This window comes from Lathyrus oleraceus, chromosome 5, assembly GCF_024323335.1.
Source record: "Lathyrus oleraceus cultivar Zhongwan6 chromosome 5, CAAS_Psat_ZW6_1.0, whole genome shotgun sequence".
Lineage (NCBI taxonomy): Eukaryota > Viridiplantae > Streptophyta > Magnoliopsida > Fabales > Fabaceae > Lathyrus > Lathyrus oleraceus.
The window spans coordinates 599,864,142-599,877,003 of NC_066583.1; the positions used below are offsets into that span (position 1 = coordinate 599,864,142).

Below are 12,862 nucleotides of genomic sequence, written 5' to 3' on the forward strand. Positions count from 1 at the left end.
CTTTTTAACCATCTCTCTGAAAAACTGCTCCGAAATTTCAGCTATGAGTTTGATCTTTATCCAACTAGCCAAGCCGTTTCACCTCCAGCTGATCAAATTAAATCTTGGTCGAAACCAGCTATGCATATTTTCTAATTTTGGTAATTTGGGGTGGGCGTCGAAAATATGAGCTAACAAATTTCCCCCCAAAAATGTCATTTTCGACACATGAGAGAGAAAGACATTTTTTGAGACCTTACTTCGACGCCTCAATGGCTGACACTGTGCCAGGTGTCTCAATGTTGGCAAAAAACTTTTCAATTCCTCCACTTGTCTGGTGACATCAGCGTCATCATTGCTTTTCCTACCCACGTCTTTTCATCCCACAACAGGATCTTTTTTGCTCATCATGTTTCTAGCTTCTAGGAAATCATGGGTTACAACATTAATTGCTATTTTCACTACACTGTCCAAGGGATACACGTGTCCCATTAACTTGTCCACCATTAATGTTGATTTGAAACATCTCCCGCACATGCCTATAAAAACCAATTACTTACCCATTTCAAAACTTTCTCACATTCTCTGAATCTTCATGCATTCAAACTCTCATCTCTTCAAATATCTTCTAACTGGAACCCAGATTTTGTCTTCAAACCCTAACAATGGACGCTTCAAACAAAGCTCTTAAGGGAACAGTCTCTTTCAAAACCACCACCAACAAGTCTAAAGCTCCGAAGAAGATCTCTGAACTTCTGCCATTTGCTACGCTATCTGCTCCACTCGCAGTTGGAAATCGCTAGTACGTACCAGAACCTCAGACAAAGGAATATCACATGATTTATGCTTCTCAGGTACTCGTTCCTGTTTCTGTCTCTGATAAAACTCATGCATTATCTGGACCTTTAGCTGATTTAGACGCTGATACCAGCAAAATTAGAGAATTTTTACCTTCTTACCATAAATGCAAACCCATAGGGCAGGCTAGAAACCCTAGGACTTTAATATCACCATTTTGGCACTCTAACCATTTTGGCTTTGCTTCATTTATATGATTATCCATCTCTTATTTTTACTTCTTGGATTATCGGTTTATATTTTTTCAAATATTTCCCGTTTACTCTTAGAATCCTTCTATCTTCACTAAGCTCTTCGATTTCGTAGGCGCCATTAGAGAATATCTGTAAAATTTGAAAATGGCCTTCCCATTTTGGGGACCATTTCCCCAAGGCTCTATCCTTTCGATCCATTGGAAGGATCACTTTCCAGACCAAATCCTCGAGTGCAAAACTTTTAACTTTCACTTTCTTGTTATAAGAGGCTTTTACCCTCTTCTTTTGTTTCCTTAGTAATTCTAAAGCATTTAACCTTTCCTTGTCTAAATCGACCAATTCATCCAACATCATGCTCCAATATGATTCCGTTGGGAGTTCATGTTGCCTTTGAATCCTTAGGGATTGTAAGTGAATCTCTACTGGCAAGACAACATCATGGCCAAAAGTTAGGCGAAAGGGGGTCGACTTAGAAGCCTCTTTAGGGGACGTACGACATGCCCAAAAAATGTGGTCCAGCGTTTTGTGCCAATTCCTAGGCTTCTTCCCTACATGCTTTTTAATCAAACTAATGATCACCTTATTAGCAGCCTCAACTTGTCCATTGGCCTGAGCATAATAGGGTGCTGACGTTAATAATTGAAACCCATTTCTTTTGTGAATTCCTGCATTTTACGACCAGTAAATACATATCCTTGATCTGTTGTGATTGTCTTTGGAATTCTAAACCTATACATGATATGTTTTTGGATAAATTCGATCAAATCCTCTTGGTTCACATTTGGCAAGGGTATGACTTCAATCCACTTTGTAAAATAATCGACTCCCACCAATATATATCTTTGACTCTTAGATGATGGAGGTCGAATCTCTCCAATCAAGTATAAAGCCCAACCTCTAAATGGCCAAGGTTTGATGATAGAATGTAATTCACTTGCAGGGACATGTTGTATGCCTGCATGCACCTGACACTCTTGGCAACCCTTCGTGAATTCAACACAGTCTTTCAACATGGTAGGCCAATACACCCCTTGATGGAATAAGAGCCATTTCATGTTATGATCGACTTGGTGTGCCCCACACGCTCCATTATGCATAGTCAAAAGGGCGAAGTATGCCTCTGACTCATTAAGGCATTTCAGCAGAATTCCTTCAGGAGATTTCTTAAAAAATTCTGAATCCAAAAGAACGTAACTTAATGCTCGATACCTGGTTTTTCGATCAGTAGATGCTGTGGGATTCTGCAGGTATACCACTATTGGCTTTCTCCAGTCCTCATCTGTCAAACTGTCTACTGCCAATATTTCGAAATTTCCTTCATCAGCACATCCTAACTTATTCTTTTCTAAATTTGAAGGAATTAGTCTAGTTCCACCACCTTTCCTCTGGCTTCTATGACTTTGTGCAACTTTTCCTTTGAAATGTTGTACCCGAATGCAATTTGAGCTAAATCATTAGCTATCATGTTTTCTATTCGTGGTATATGTCGAATGTAAACCATTTCGAACTTTTTTAACAATCGACTGGCGATTGTGAAATACATGATCGAATTCTCCTTAACACATCTATATTCTTTTGTGATCTATTTTATGACTAACTCTGAGTCTCCCATTATCTCAACCCGAGTGGTCCCCAATTCCTAAAACATTTCAAGTCCTGCTATGAGGGCTTCATATTCAACCTCATTATTTGAACAAATGCCTTCTACTTTATGACTAGATCTGTCGAAGTATAACTTCCACGGCCCTAATTCAACATAGTTCAATGCGTTGGTGTCAATGGAGTGATCGACTATGAAGTCCGCTACCACTTGTCCTTTCACAGCTTTTAATGGCATGTATGTTAAGGAAAACTCAGTTAATGCTAATGCCCATTTCCCAATTCGACTATGCAAAATTGGTTTGGATAACATATGTTTAATAATATCATAATGAGATGAAACATACACGTCAACAGGTTTGATATAATGCTTTAATTTTGTACAGGAGAAATATAAGCATAAACATAACTTTTCGATCATGCTATACCTAGTTTTTGCGTCGTTTAAAACCCTACTGAGGTAGTAAATGGCTCTTTCGACACCATTATCATCCTCTTGTGCTAACATGCTCCCTAAGGTTTTGTCAGATGCAGATATGTATAATCTCATACTTTTATTTCTACAAGTTGGCGTTAAGATTGGTGGGTGGCTCAAGTACGCTTTAATCTTATCAAATGCCTCTTGCTGAGCTTGCCCCCATTCGAACACTTCCTCGTCGAGCCGAAGCAAAGGAGAAAATGCTTGTGTCTTCCCACTAAGGTTGGAGATGAATCTCCTTAAGAAATTAATCTTGCCCAACAGCGACTGCAAACCTTTCTTCGTTGACGGCATTTTCGCTTCCATGATGGTTTTGGTCTTATTCTAGTTTATTTCGATCCCTTTTTTATGGACCACAAAAAACCTAAAAAATCCCCAGCCTGCACACAAAACGCACATTTTAGGGGGTTCATTTTTAGACCATATTTTCTCATTCTCTCGAAAGATATTCGAAGGTGGTCTATATGACTTTTCCCTGAAATAGACTTAACAATAATATCGTCTATATAGATTTGCATAAAAGTTTCTATGAAATCATGGAAGATCGAATTCATCGCTCTTTGGTAGGTCGCCCCAATATTTTTCAAACCAAAAGGCATCACTACCCATTCATAGGTTCCTAAGGCTCCAGGGTAACGAAATTCCGTTTTTGGGACATCCTCTTCAGCAATGAATATTTGATTATACCCAGAATACCCGTCAAGCATGCTTAGATATTCATAGCCTGCGGAAGAATCAACCAACATTTCCGCCACTGGCATCGAATATTCATCTTTTGGGGTTGCAGTATTCAAATCTCTAAAATCTATGCAAACCCTTAACGTACCATTCTTCTTTACAACTGGCACAATGTTAGCTAACCATTCGACATACCTAGCCGTACGAATGAAATTACAATGGAGAAGCCTTTCAACTTCCTCCTTGATCTTCGATAGTATTGTTGGAGCAAATCGTCTTGGATTCTGCTTCACCGGCTTCTTTCCAGGTTCGATCGGCAGTTTCAATTCGACCAGCTCTCTGCTTAAACCAGGCATTTCAATATAGTCCCATGCAAAACAGTCTTTAAACTCTCTCAGCAACTGGACCACTTTGATCTTGAGTTGAGGATGAGTGTTGGCGCTGATGTAAGTTGGCCTTTTTATTACCCCCTCTCCCAAGTCCACTTCTTTGAGGGGATCCTAAGCCAGCATCTTAATATTTGTTGCTAGCGGGTCCTTCTCGAAACCCAAAGGCTTATTGTTGAAAGTATATTTCGTGTCGGGTTTTTGTTATCGTATCCACAGGGATTGTAAGATATCACTGCCGTTCGATGGTTGTATTAATCTTAGCTCAATGTAACAATAGGGTTTGGTTTTAATCAAGTTATCTTGCATAAAAAGTAATAAATTGCGGTAAAAGTTATGGTTTGATTAAATGAGAAATATTGTCAAAGTTAGGTTTCAATGATCACTTTGCATGTATTTGCTCGGTCAACAATCTTATAAACTCCTTTAGATGATAAATCATTTCACAAAGTCCTCTCAATATGTTTCTCTCGAACACATATTGTGAGTTTTGCCATTTTGATCCATTGTTTCTCTCGAACACAATCTATAAAAATGACAACTTTTTTGGTTCAACCTTATGGTGAACAAAATCATTTGTTACTATCTCTAGCTAACAAACAAGTTTGGATGAAAACCTAGGTCAAGAGTCGGTAAACATCTCTCGATCATAAACCAACACAAAGAGTTTTAAATAGAAACAAAGTTTTCATCATATATTTACCATTAAAGAGTTTACATATGAGGATCCTTACATTTACACACAAAGCTTGTAATCACCTACATCTAACCTTGACAAATGGATGACTTAGCTACTCATTTTCATGGTAGCTTGGTCGGCAAGTAAGGAAAGAAGGTTGATCAACATCCAAGTCGGATAATCGAAGTTGGATGGGAATCCACCTTCTTTTTGTAGAAGATGGTTCTAAGATGAAGAGAAAATGAAAACTAGGGCATAAAGATCCCAAGAACAATGCTGTAAAAATATCTAGAAGAAAGTACAAAAGTGGAAAAAGTTGGTAAAAATGAGGTATGGTGCTCAAAAGTGGCACCTGCTACTTATAGACCACTGCTGGGCTGTCAAGTTCGCTAGGCGAGCAGAATGGCTCGCCTAGCGAGGGTCTAAAATGGGCACAAAAAGGCCCCTGCGCCCAGAGAAAACAGGGCCTGCTGAACTGTCATGTTCGCCTAGCGAACATACCTTCGCCTAGCGAAGGACACGCTTCAACCTTCGCCCCAGCGAGGTTGAGAGGTTTTGCTACTGGAATGCTCGCTGGGGACTCGCTAGAGCTTCGCCTAGCGAGTGAGTGCTGGCTGCGTTTTTCACCAAAACAGAACGAACTCGCTACCACCTTCGCCTTCAGCTCGCCTAGCGAATTAATTTGACAATTTACTGGAGCTTTTCGCCAGTAGCTCGCCTAGCGAACCAAAGCTTCGCCACAGCCTCGCCTAGCGAGCAGGCTGATGAAATGCTTGTATTCTTTGGTTCCTTTGCCAATTTTCTTGTGTCTTCATTTTCAATTAGTTCATGTCTTTCCTGCACAATAACACACAAATCAAAGGCACCAAACTTGTTTATCAATGTAGTGCATTCCATGTAAAACAAATGTGGTTTTGACAATTTTAGTAAGGAAAAAGAGTGAAAGATGCCCACATATGATAGCTCAAATAAGCACTTTTGGGCATCTAACAACTCTCCCCAACTAGATTCTTGCTTGTCCTCAAGCAAAGTATGCCTCTTGAAGGACAAGAGGATTTGCTTAAAGAAAATGGTTTCTCCGAAGTTGGATAAACGGCTCAAACACAAGCGAAATCAGCAAATACAAGTTCCCAACGGTTCGAATAAAATAATACATAAGAACTAAAACTTAAATAGCAATGCAAAATATTTATCTATCTACAACAATACTATTCTGAATGAATCATCCTATCTCTCCTCTTCGAATAAGGAATGAAGATTTTGCGCGTTTGCAACCGCGGGACTAATCTCACTCTCTAACAAATAATGAAGAAATCAAATAGATTCATACAATGTCTAACAATTAAAAATGGTACTGTGGAAGCATAAAGATCACTAAGGGCTTTTCGGTTGAAGCTTGGTTAGGTTAACAAACAAGGGTCATTTCTAAGGCCATTGAAACGAAAGTGCCGATGCAAAAGAGACATTCACAGTATTATTCACACTACTCGACTTTGTTTCATTTGTTTCTTATTTGAAACCTTCACAATACATATTCCACAACTCAATTTTTATTTTTTTCACTATTTTTCTTCCAAGCAAGCATTCATTTTCATTTTTTTCTATTTTTGTTCTTTTCTTTCACATCAAATATACAAAACAGATGTTTCTTTTCTATATTTTCTATACATATATTTTTCTATGCTTGCTCGGTTTTTCTTTTCTTTTTCAAGAGTTGTGGTACTTACCAATTCTTTTTCGTTCTCCCCAACTTATTTCTTCCACACCCTAAGTGAATGCTCTTAACTTTTTACGGCAAAGGAACAATAAACAAGATTTCCGGGTTGTAAAAAAAAGATTTTTGAGATCTCGCTTTATTTCAAGCCGAGATTCAACTGTTTAGGCTCAAAGGGGTTAACAAATACTCTCTCTGCTCACAGGTAAGTTGTTTTTGGATGTAGTTGTGCTCGAAAGAAAACAAGTGCCTTGATCATTTCTAATTGCTTCCACAATTTCACAATAATAAAAGACAAAGAATGAATCACATGAATCAACAAAACTTATTAGAATCCAGCATTTAAGTGTACAATGGAGGTTTCCTCACAATTTGTGGTTTTAAGTTCTAGATGAAACATTCATTCAATTATGTTGCACAAAGACAATATTCAATTTACCAAAAAGAGTAAAGTTCCTACTGCATTCTAAAATTCTAGTCGAAGGTAACCATGTACCTTAGCTTCCTTCACTTGTTTATTCTTATCATTGCCATCCAAGCTCGGATGCACCTTCATTGGGTACTTCTTGAGGAGCAACCAATCTAGAAGGGTTTGCCACTCAATCAACCAAAAATTTATTAAACACACAAAATTAAAAACATAAATAAATAACATTAACATAAAATATAAATTTGTTCATGGGGGACAAAACACCCCAATAGTACAACACCATGGTCACAATACAAAATCCGAAAATACAAATAGAAATAACATAAAAACTGAAAACACTCAAAAACTTAACCCACTAAGGGCTCAGGACTCCTCCTCGCTACCGGCCTCAGAACCGGTAGCCTCATCATCAACATCATCATCATCAGCATCAGCGCCCACCCCCTCACCATAGACTGGCCTGTCCACAGGCCAATTAGCGTTAAGCATAAACTGCTCACGCGCCAACAATGCTCGAGCACCGGAGGGGTCATTACCTTGCAGTTCCAACCTCTGCATACTGTTGTGCATATCAATCATAGCTCTCTGGGATGCCGCCATCCACTCAAAACTGTAGTCACACACCGCTCGTAGGTAGGGATCAAGCCCGGGAGTAGAAGCACTAGGACCATCAGAAACCCGAGTACTTCCTGAGGCTGCACTGTCACCGGTAGTCTTTGGTCTACAATATTTAGCCACATACCGATCATCGATAGGTGCCGGGATCCTAACCTGCCCACGAGACGGAAGTCTCACCCTTGCCTGAACGCATAAGCTCATGATCAAACACGGGAAAGCCAGGGGACAATTAACACGAGCCCCCGACTTAAGCCCGCTCTCGACCACGGTCTTCAGCTCATTGGCGATTATCCTCGCCACATCTATCTCGACATTTGTGAGGATGGAATGGACCAAATGTGCCACTGGGATCGGCACAGTAGAGGCATGTGATTTAGGCTGGATGTTGGTCAAAACCAAGAGCAGTATCAGCTGAGCCATGGGAGTCATGTCCTCCCGGTGATACCTCACTGGAACCCCAGATGGGTTCGGCTCAACAGATTTCCCAGGTAAAAGCAGGTCGGCGGTAATGGCAGGGACATCTCGGTGAAGCCTTAGGTCGGTGTGGTATTGGTCTCTCTGGTCAGCTCCCAGCTGGAGCGGTTCCCCAAGGATTCGGTTGATAGCATCCCGGTCAAATGGAATTGGACGCCCGGCAACTCTAGAAACCCAAGTAAAGGGCTCGTCGTCGTCGGGCAGTGCGTTAGCATAAAACTCCCGCACTGTCGCAATGTCGTAATGCTCTAAGGGACTTATCAACCTATCCCACTTCTTTGCGTCTATCAACCCGGCGAAAGTTCTGTAAGTGCCCTGTGGGTTGATCAGAAATCGCTTCTCTGGAAGTATTTTTCGCTTCTCCAGAGCGATGTACCGTGCAGCCTATTTTGGACCGACAAACTTGTCGGTATCGAATTGAATAGGCACGGTCCGGGAAGTAGTTGCTCCCTTTCTTTTCTTACCAGCTCCAGACCTTGACTCCATCTGCAAAATATACAAAGAAACAACACACACCAAACAACAGATTAGCCAACAAAGCATAATTTTAAAATACTGCCTTGCTCGCTGCTGCTTCGCCTAGCGAAGTGGCAGCGAACGCTCGCCCCAGGTTCGCCTAGCGAGTGCTAGCGAACCTTACGGGTTTTGGGGTTTTCTGCATTTTCAAAGTTTTTTTCCCCCAATACCCGTACTCTAATGGTTCCCACATCAGAACCTAATGATTTCTCATGAAAATTAATCGTTCTATGCTATTGGGGATTGCCTAAATGCATGCAAAACCTAAAGTAACACTAAATCCCCAATTTGAAAACCTAAATCTTCAAGACTTGCAAACTCCAAAGTACCACATGCAACCTCAATGTTCCCATACCACACTCATCCTATTTGCCATTCACATTTGGAAATTAAGAGTTAAAACAAAAAGACAAATGTAGTAGGGCAAACCTTAGTTACACGGATTCGGAAATGTGAAGTGAGAAGAGTTTGCAATCGACCGAAACGAACAAGTGTTGGTGATAAAGATGCAAATGAGAGAGTTTGAGAGGCCTAGCACAAATTCCTCAGCAGAGCCGTTCAGAATTTTTTTTGAAGGTTTAGGGCAAAATGGCCCTGCTGAGATTTAAATAGTAAACAGTACTGCAGCGCTCGCTGCTGCCTCGCCTAGCGAGCAGCTAGCGAGCATGCTCGCTACTGCCTCGCCTAGCGAGCTGCAAGCGAGCATGACAGCAAGTGCATTGGCAAATGCAGCACTTGCAAGTCATCCAGCATGGGTTTAGCACAGTATACTCAATACAACATAAAACATAAAGCAGTAAATACTTACAATGTTGGGGTGCCTCCCAACTAACGCTTGTTTAACGTCGGCTAAGCTCAATGGTGCGATGCTCACAGAGGAGCATCGAGCGGCTGAGCACAACTCTCGCGATCCACATGACCGCCGAGATACACTTTCAATCGTTGGCCATTCACGGTCCAACTATCTTTCTTGTCCATGTCTTCAATGACAATGGCCCCGTACTCTTTTACTTCTTTCACTCGAAATGGCCTGGACCATTTTGATTTCAACTTCCCGGGAAACAACTTCAACCGGGAGTTGAACAATAGGACCAATTGTCCGGGCACAAATTCTTTGTTACGGATCTTCTTGTCGTGATACTTCTTTGCTTTTTCCTTGTACAACCAACTTGAGTGGTATGCGGCATTGCACATCTCCTCCAACTCAAGTAGTTGTACTTTCCTTTTGTTACCGGCCAACTCATGTTCAAAATTTAAAAACTTTAGGGCCCACAAGGCCTTGTGCTCCAATTCAACCGGCAAATGGCAAGTTTTACCAAATACCAATTGAAAGGGAGTTAGGCCAATTGGAGCTTTAAAGGCCGTACGGTAGGCCCATAATGCTTCGTCCAATTTTTGGGACCACTCTTTTTTGGAATTAGACACGGTTTTTTCTAGGATTCTCTTAATCTCTCGATTAGAGACCTCCGCTTGCCCGTTAGCCTGAGGGTGGTACGGAGTTGTCACCCTATGCGATACACCATAATGTTTTAGAATTGTTTCCAAAGGTGCATTGCAAAAGTGTGACCCTCCGTCACTTATCAACACTCGGGGGGTTCCAAAACGGGAAAATATGTTTTTCTTTAAAAAATTTATCACTGTTTTGGCATCCGCCCAAGGTGAGGCAATCGCCTCAACCCACTTAGAGACATAATCAACAGCAACAAGCATGTACTCATTCCCATAAGAGGGTGGGAAAGGTCCTACGAAATCTATGCCCCAACAATCGAACACTTCCACTTCTTGGATATTTTGGAGAGGCATCTCATCTCTCTTACCTATCCCACCGCTTCTTTGGCAGCTGTCACAACTTTGCGCATGGATATGTGCGTCTTTGAAAATAGTTGGCCAATAAAATCCCGATTGAAGAATTTTAGTGGCCGTTCTAACCCCATTATAATGTCCGCCATAAGGCGAGTTGTGACAATGCCAAAGGATGCTCTGGGCTTCATCACCAGTTACGCATCTCCTTAACAGGTTATCGCTACCCAACTTAAACAAGTATGGGTCATCCCAAACATAATACTTCGCATCCGAAAGGAACTTCCTCTTTTGGTTCGAAGTTAGGTCGGCAGGCACAAAACCACTAGCCTTGTGGTTTGCAAAGTCTGCAAACCACGGCCTAACTTGAACCTTAAACAGTTTTTCATCAGGAAATTCTTCCCGGATTTCTTTTTCAGATGCGGTAACCTCGACATTCACTAAGCGGGATAAATGATCCGCTACCAAGTTTTCCGACCCCTTCTTGTCTTTGATTTCGACATCGAATTCTTGTAACAAGAGGATCCAACGGATGAGCCTTTGCTTCGAATCCGGCTTGGTTAGCAGATACTTAATCGCCGCGTGGTCGGTATACACAACGACTTTAGACCCTATAAGATAAGACCTAAACTTTTCTAGCGCATACACTATTGCGAGTAGTTCTTTTTCCGTTGTGGCATAATTTATTTGAGCCTCGTTAAGAACCTTACTCGCATAATGTATCGCATGAAAAGTTTTGTCTTTTCTTTGGCCAAGTACCGCTCCAACAGCATAGTCACTCGCGTCACACATTAGTTCAAAATTTTCATTCCAATCGGGAGCGACTATTATTGGAGCGGTAACCAATTTTTCTTTTAAAACCTCAAAAGCTTGCAAACAATCTTCGGTGAAGAGAAATACCTGGTCTTTGGCGAGCAAATTGCTCAAAGGTTTAGCCACCTTTGAGAAGTCCTTGATGAAGCGCCGGTAGAACCCCGCGTGCCCCAAAAAGCTACAGATGCCCTTCACATTCACCGGAGGGGGTAATTTTTCAATTACTTCAACCTTAGCTCTATCCACTTCAAGCCCCCTTTTAGAGACTTTGTGGCCTAGCACGATCCCCTCGGTCACCATGAAGTGACACTTTTCCCAATTTAGCACCAAATTGGTCTTCACACACCTTTCCAACACCGTCTTCAAATTTGCCAAGCATAGACTAAACGTCCCACCAAATACCGAGAAGTCATCCATGAAGACTTCCATTGTTTTCTCTATCAGATCGGCAAAAATGGCTTGGACACATCGTTGGAAGGTCGCCGGCGCATTGCACAGCCCAAAGGGCATTTTTCTGTATGCGAACACTCCAAACGGACACGTGAAAGCCGTCTTCTCATGATCAACCGGGTCAACCGCAATTTGGTTGTACCCGGAGTAGCCGTCCAAAAAACAATAGTATTGTTGGCCCGATAGTCTTTCAAGCATTTGATCCATAAATGGGAGTGGGAAATGGTCCTTACGAGTCGCGGTATTCAACCGTCTATAATCTATACACATTCTCCACCCCGTGGCAACTTTAGTCGGGATCAATTCGTCTTTGTCATTTCGGATTACGGTCATTCCACCCTTCTTCGGAACCACGTGCACGGGACTAACCCACGGACTATCCGAGATCGGGTAAATCATTCCCGCATCCAATAGCTTCACCACTTCCTTTCGTACAACCTCCTTCATCGTAGGATTTAAGCGGCGTTGTGGTTGAGCCACCGGCTTAAAATCTTCCTCCATCAAAATCTTGTGCATACAATAGGATGGACTAATTCCTTTTAGATCGGAAAGAGTCCAACCCATAGCTTCTTGATTGGTTTTTAGCACAATGATTAGACGGGCTTCTTCTTCTTTTGTCAAGAGGTTGCTTATGATGACCGGCTTTGCCTCGGTCTCATCTAGAAACACATATTTCAAAGTCGAAGGTAACTCTTTTAATTCAATTGGCGCTTTCTCGTCAATGACCTCCTTCTTCAAGTTTTCTTCCTCTACTTCCCACGGTTGTAAGTCTTCCAAACTATCAAGTTCCTTTAAGCATTCCTCAAGAGCTAGCTCCTCTTCAACAGTGAAAACCTCCAATGAGTCGTCAAGAGCTAACTCCATAGGAGATATCTCATGAATATGCTTTGAAACCTCTATAATAGCGTCTTCGATCACATCGATGCGAAAGCTATCATTTCTATCCTTGGAATGCTTCATCGCCTCGAATAGATCAAATGTGACTTCCTCATTTTGAACCCGCACCTTCATTAAACCGTCATCAACATCTATCATCATTCTTGCGGTCTTCATGAATGGTCGGCCCAAGATGAGCGGAGCATCATCATCTTCCTCCATATCAATTACAATAAAATCCACCGGGAAAAAGAATTTGTCGACCTTCACCAACACATCTTGGGCTACGCCATGAGGATGGGTCGTCGACTTATCCGCCA

General features: G+C 41.6%; 1 protein-coding gene across 1 annotated transcript; it reads right to left on the minus strand.

Moving 5' to 3' along the window:
• Window positions 1-1,663: 1,663 nt before the first annotated feature.
• On the minus strand, window positions 1,664-3,402 carry LOC127082320 (uncharacterized). The gene is made up of 3 exons (XM_051022558.1): window positions 3,059-3,402; window positions 2,678-2,917; window positions 1,664-2,477 (listed from the first exon to the last, which is right to left on the minus strand). Exons 1-3 carry the CDS (start codon window positions 3,400-3,402, stop codon window positions 1,664-1,666), a joined length of 1,398 nt encoding a protein of 465 aa, XP_050878515.1.
• Window positions 3,403-12,862: the final 9,460 nt, after the last annotated feature.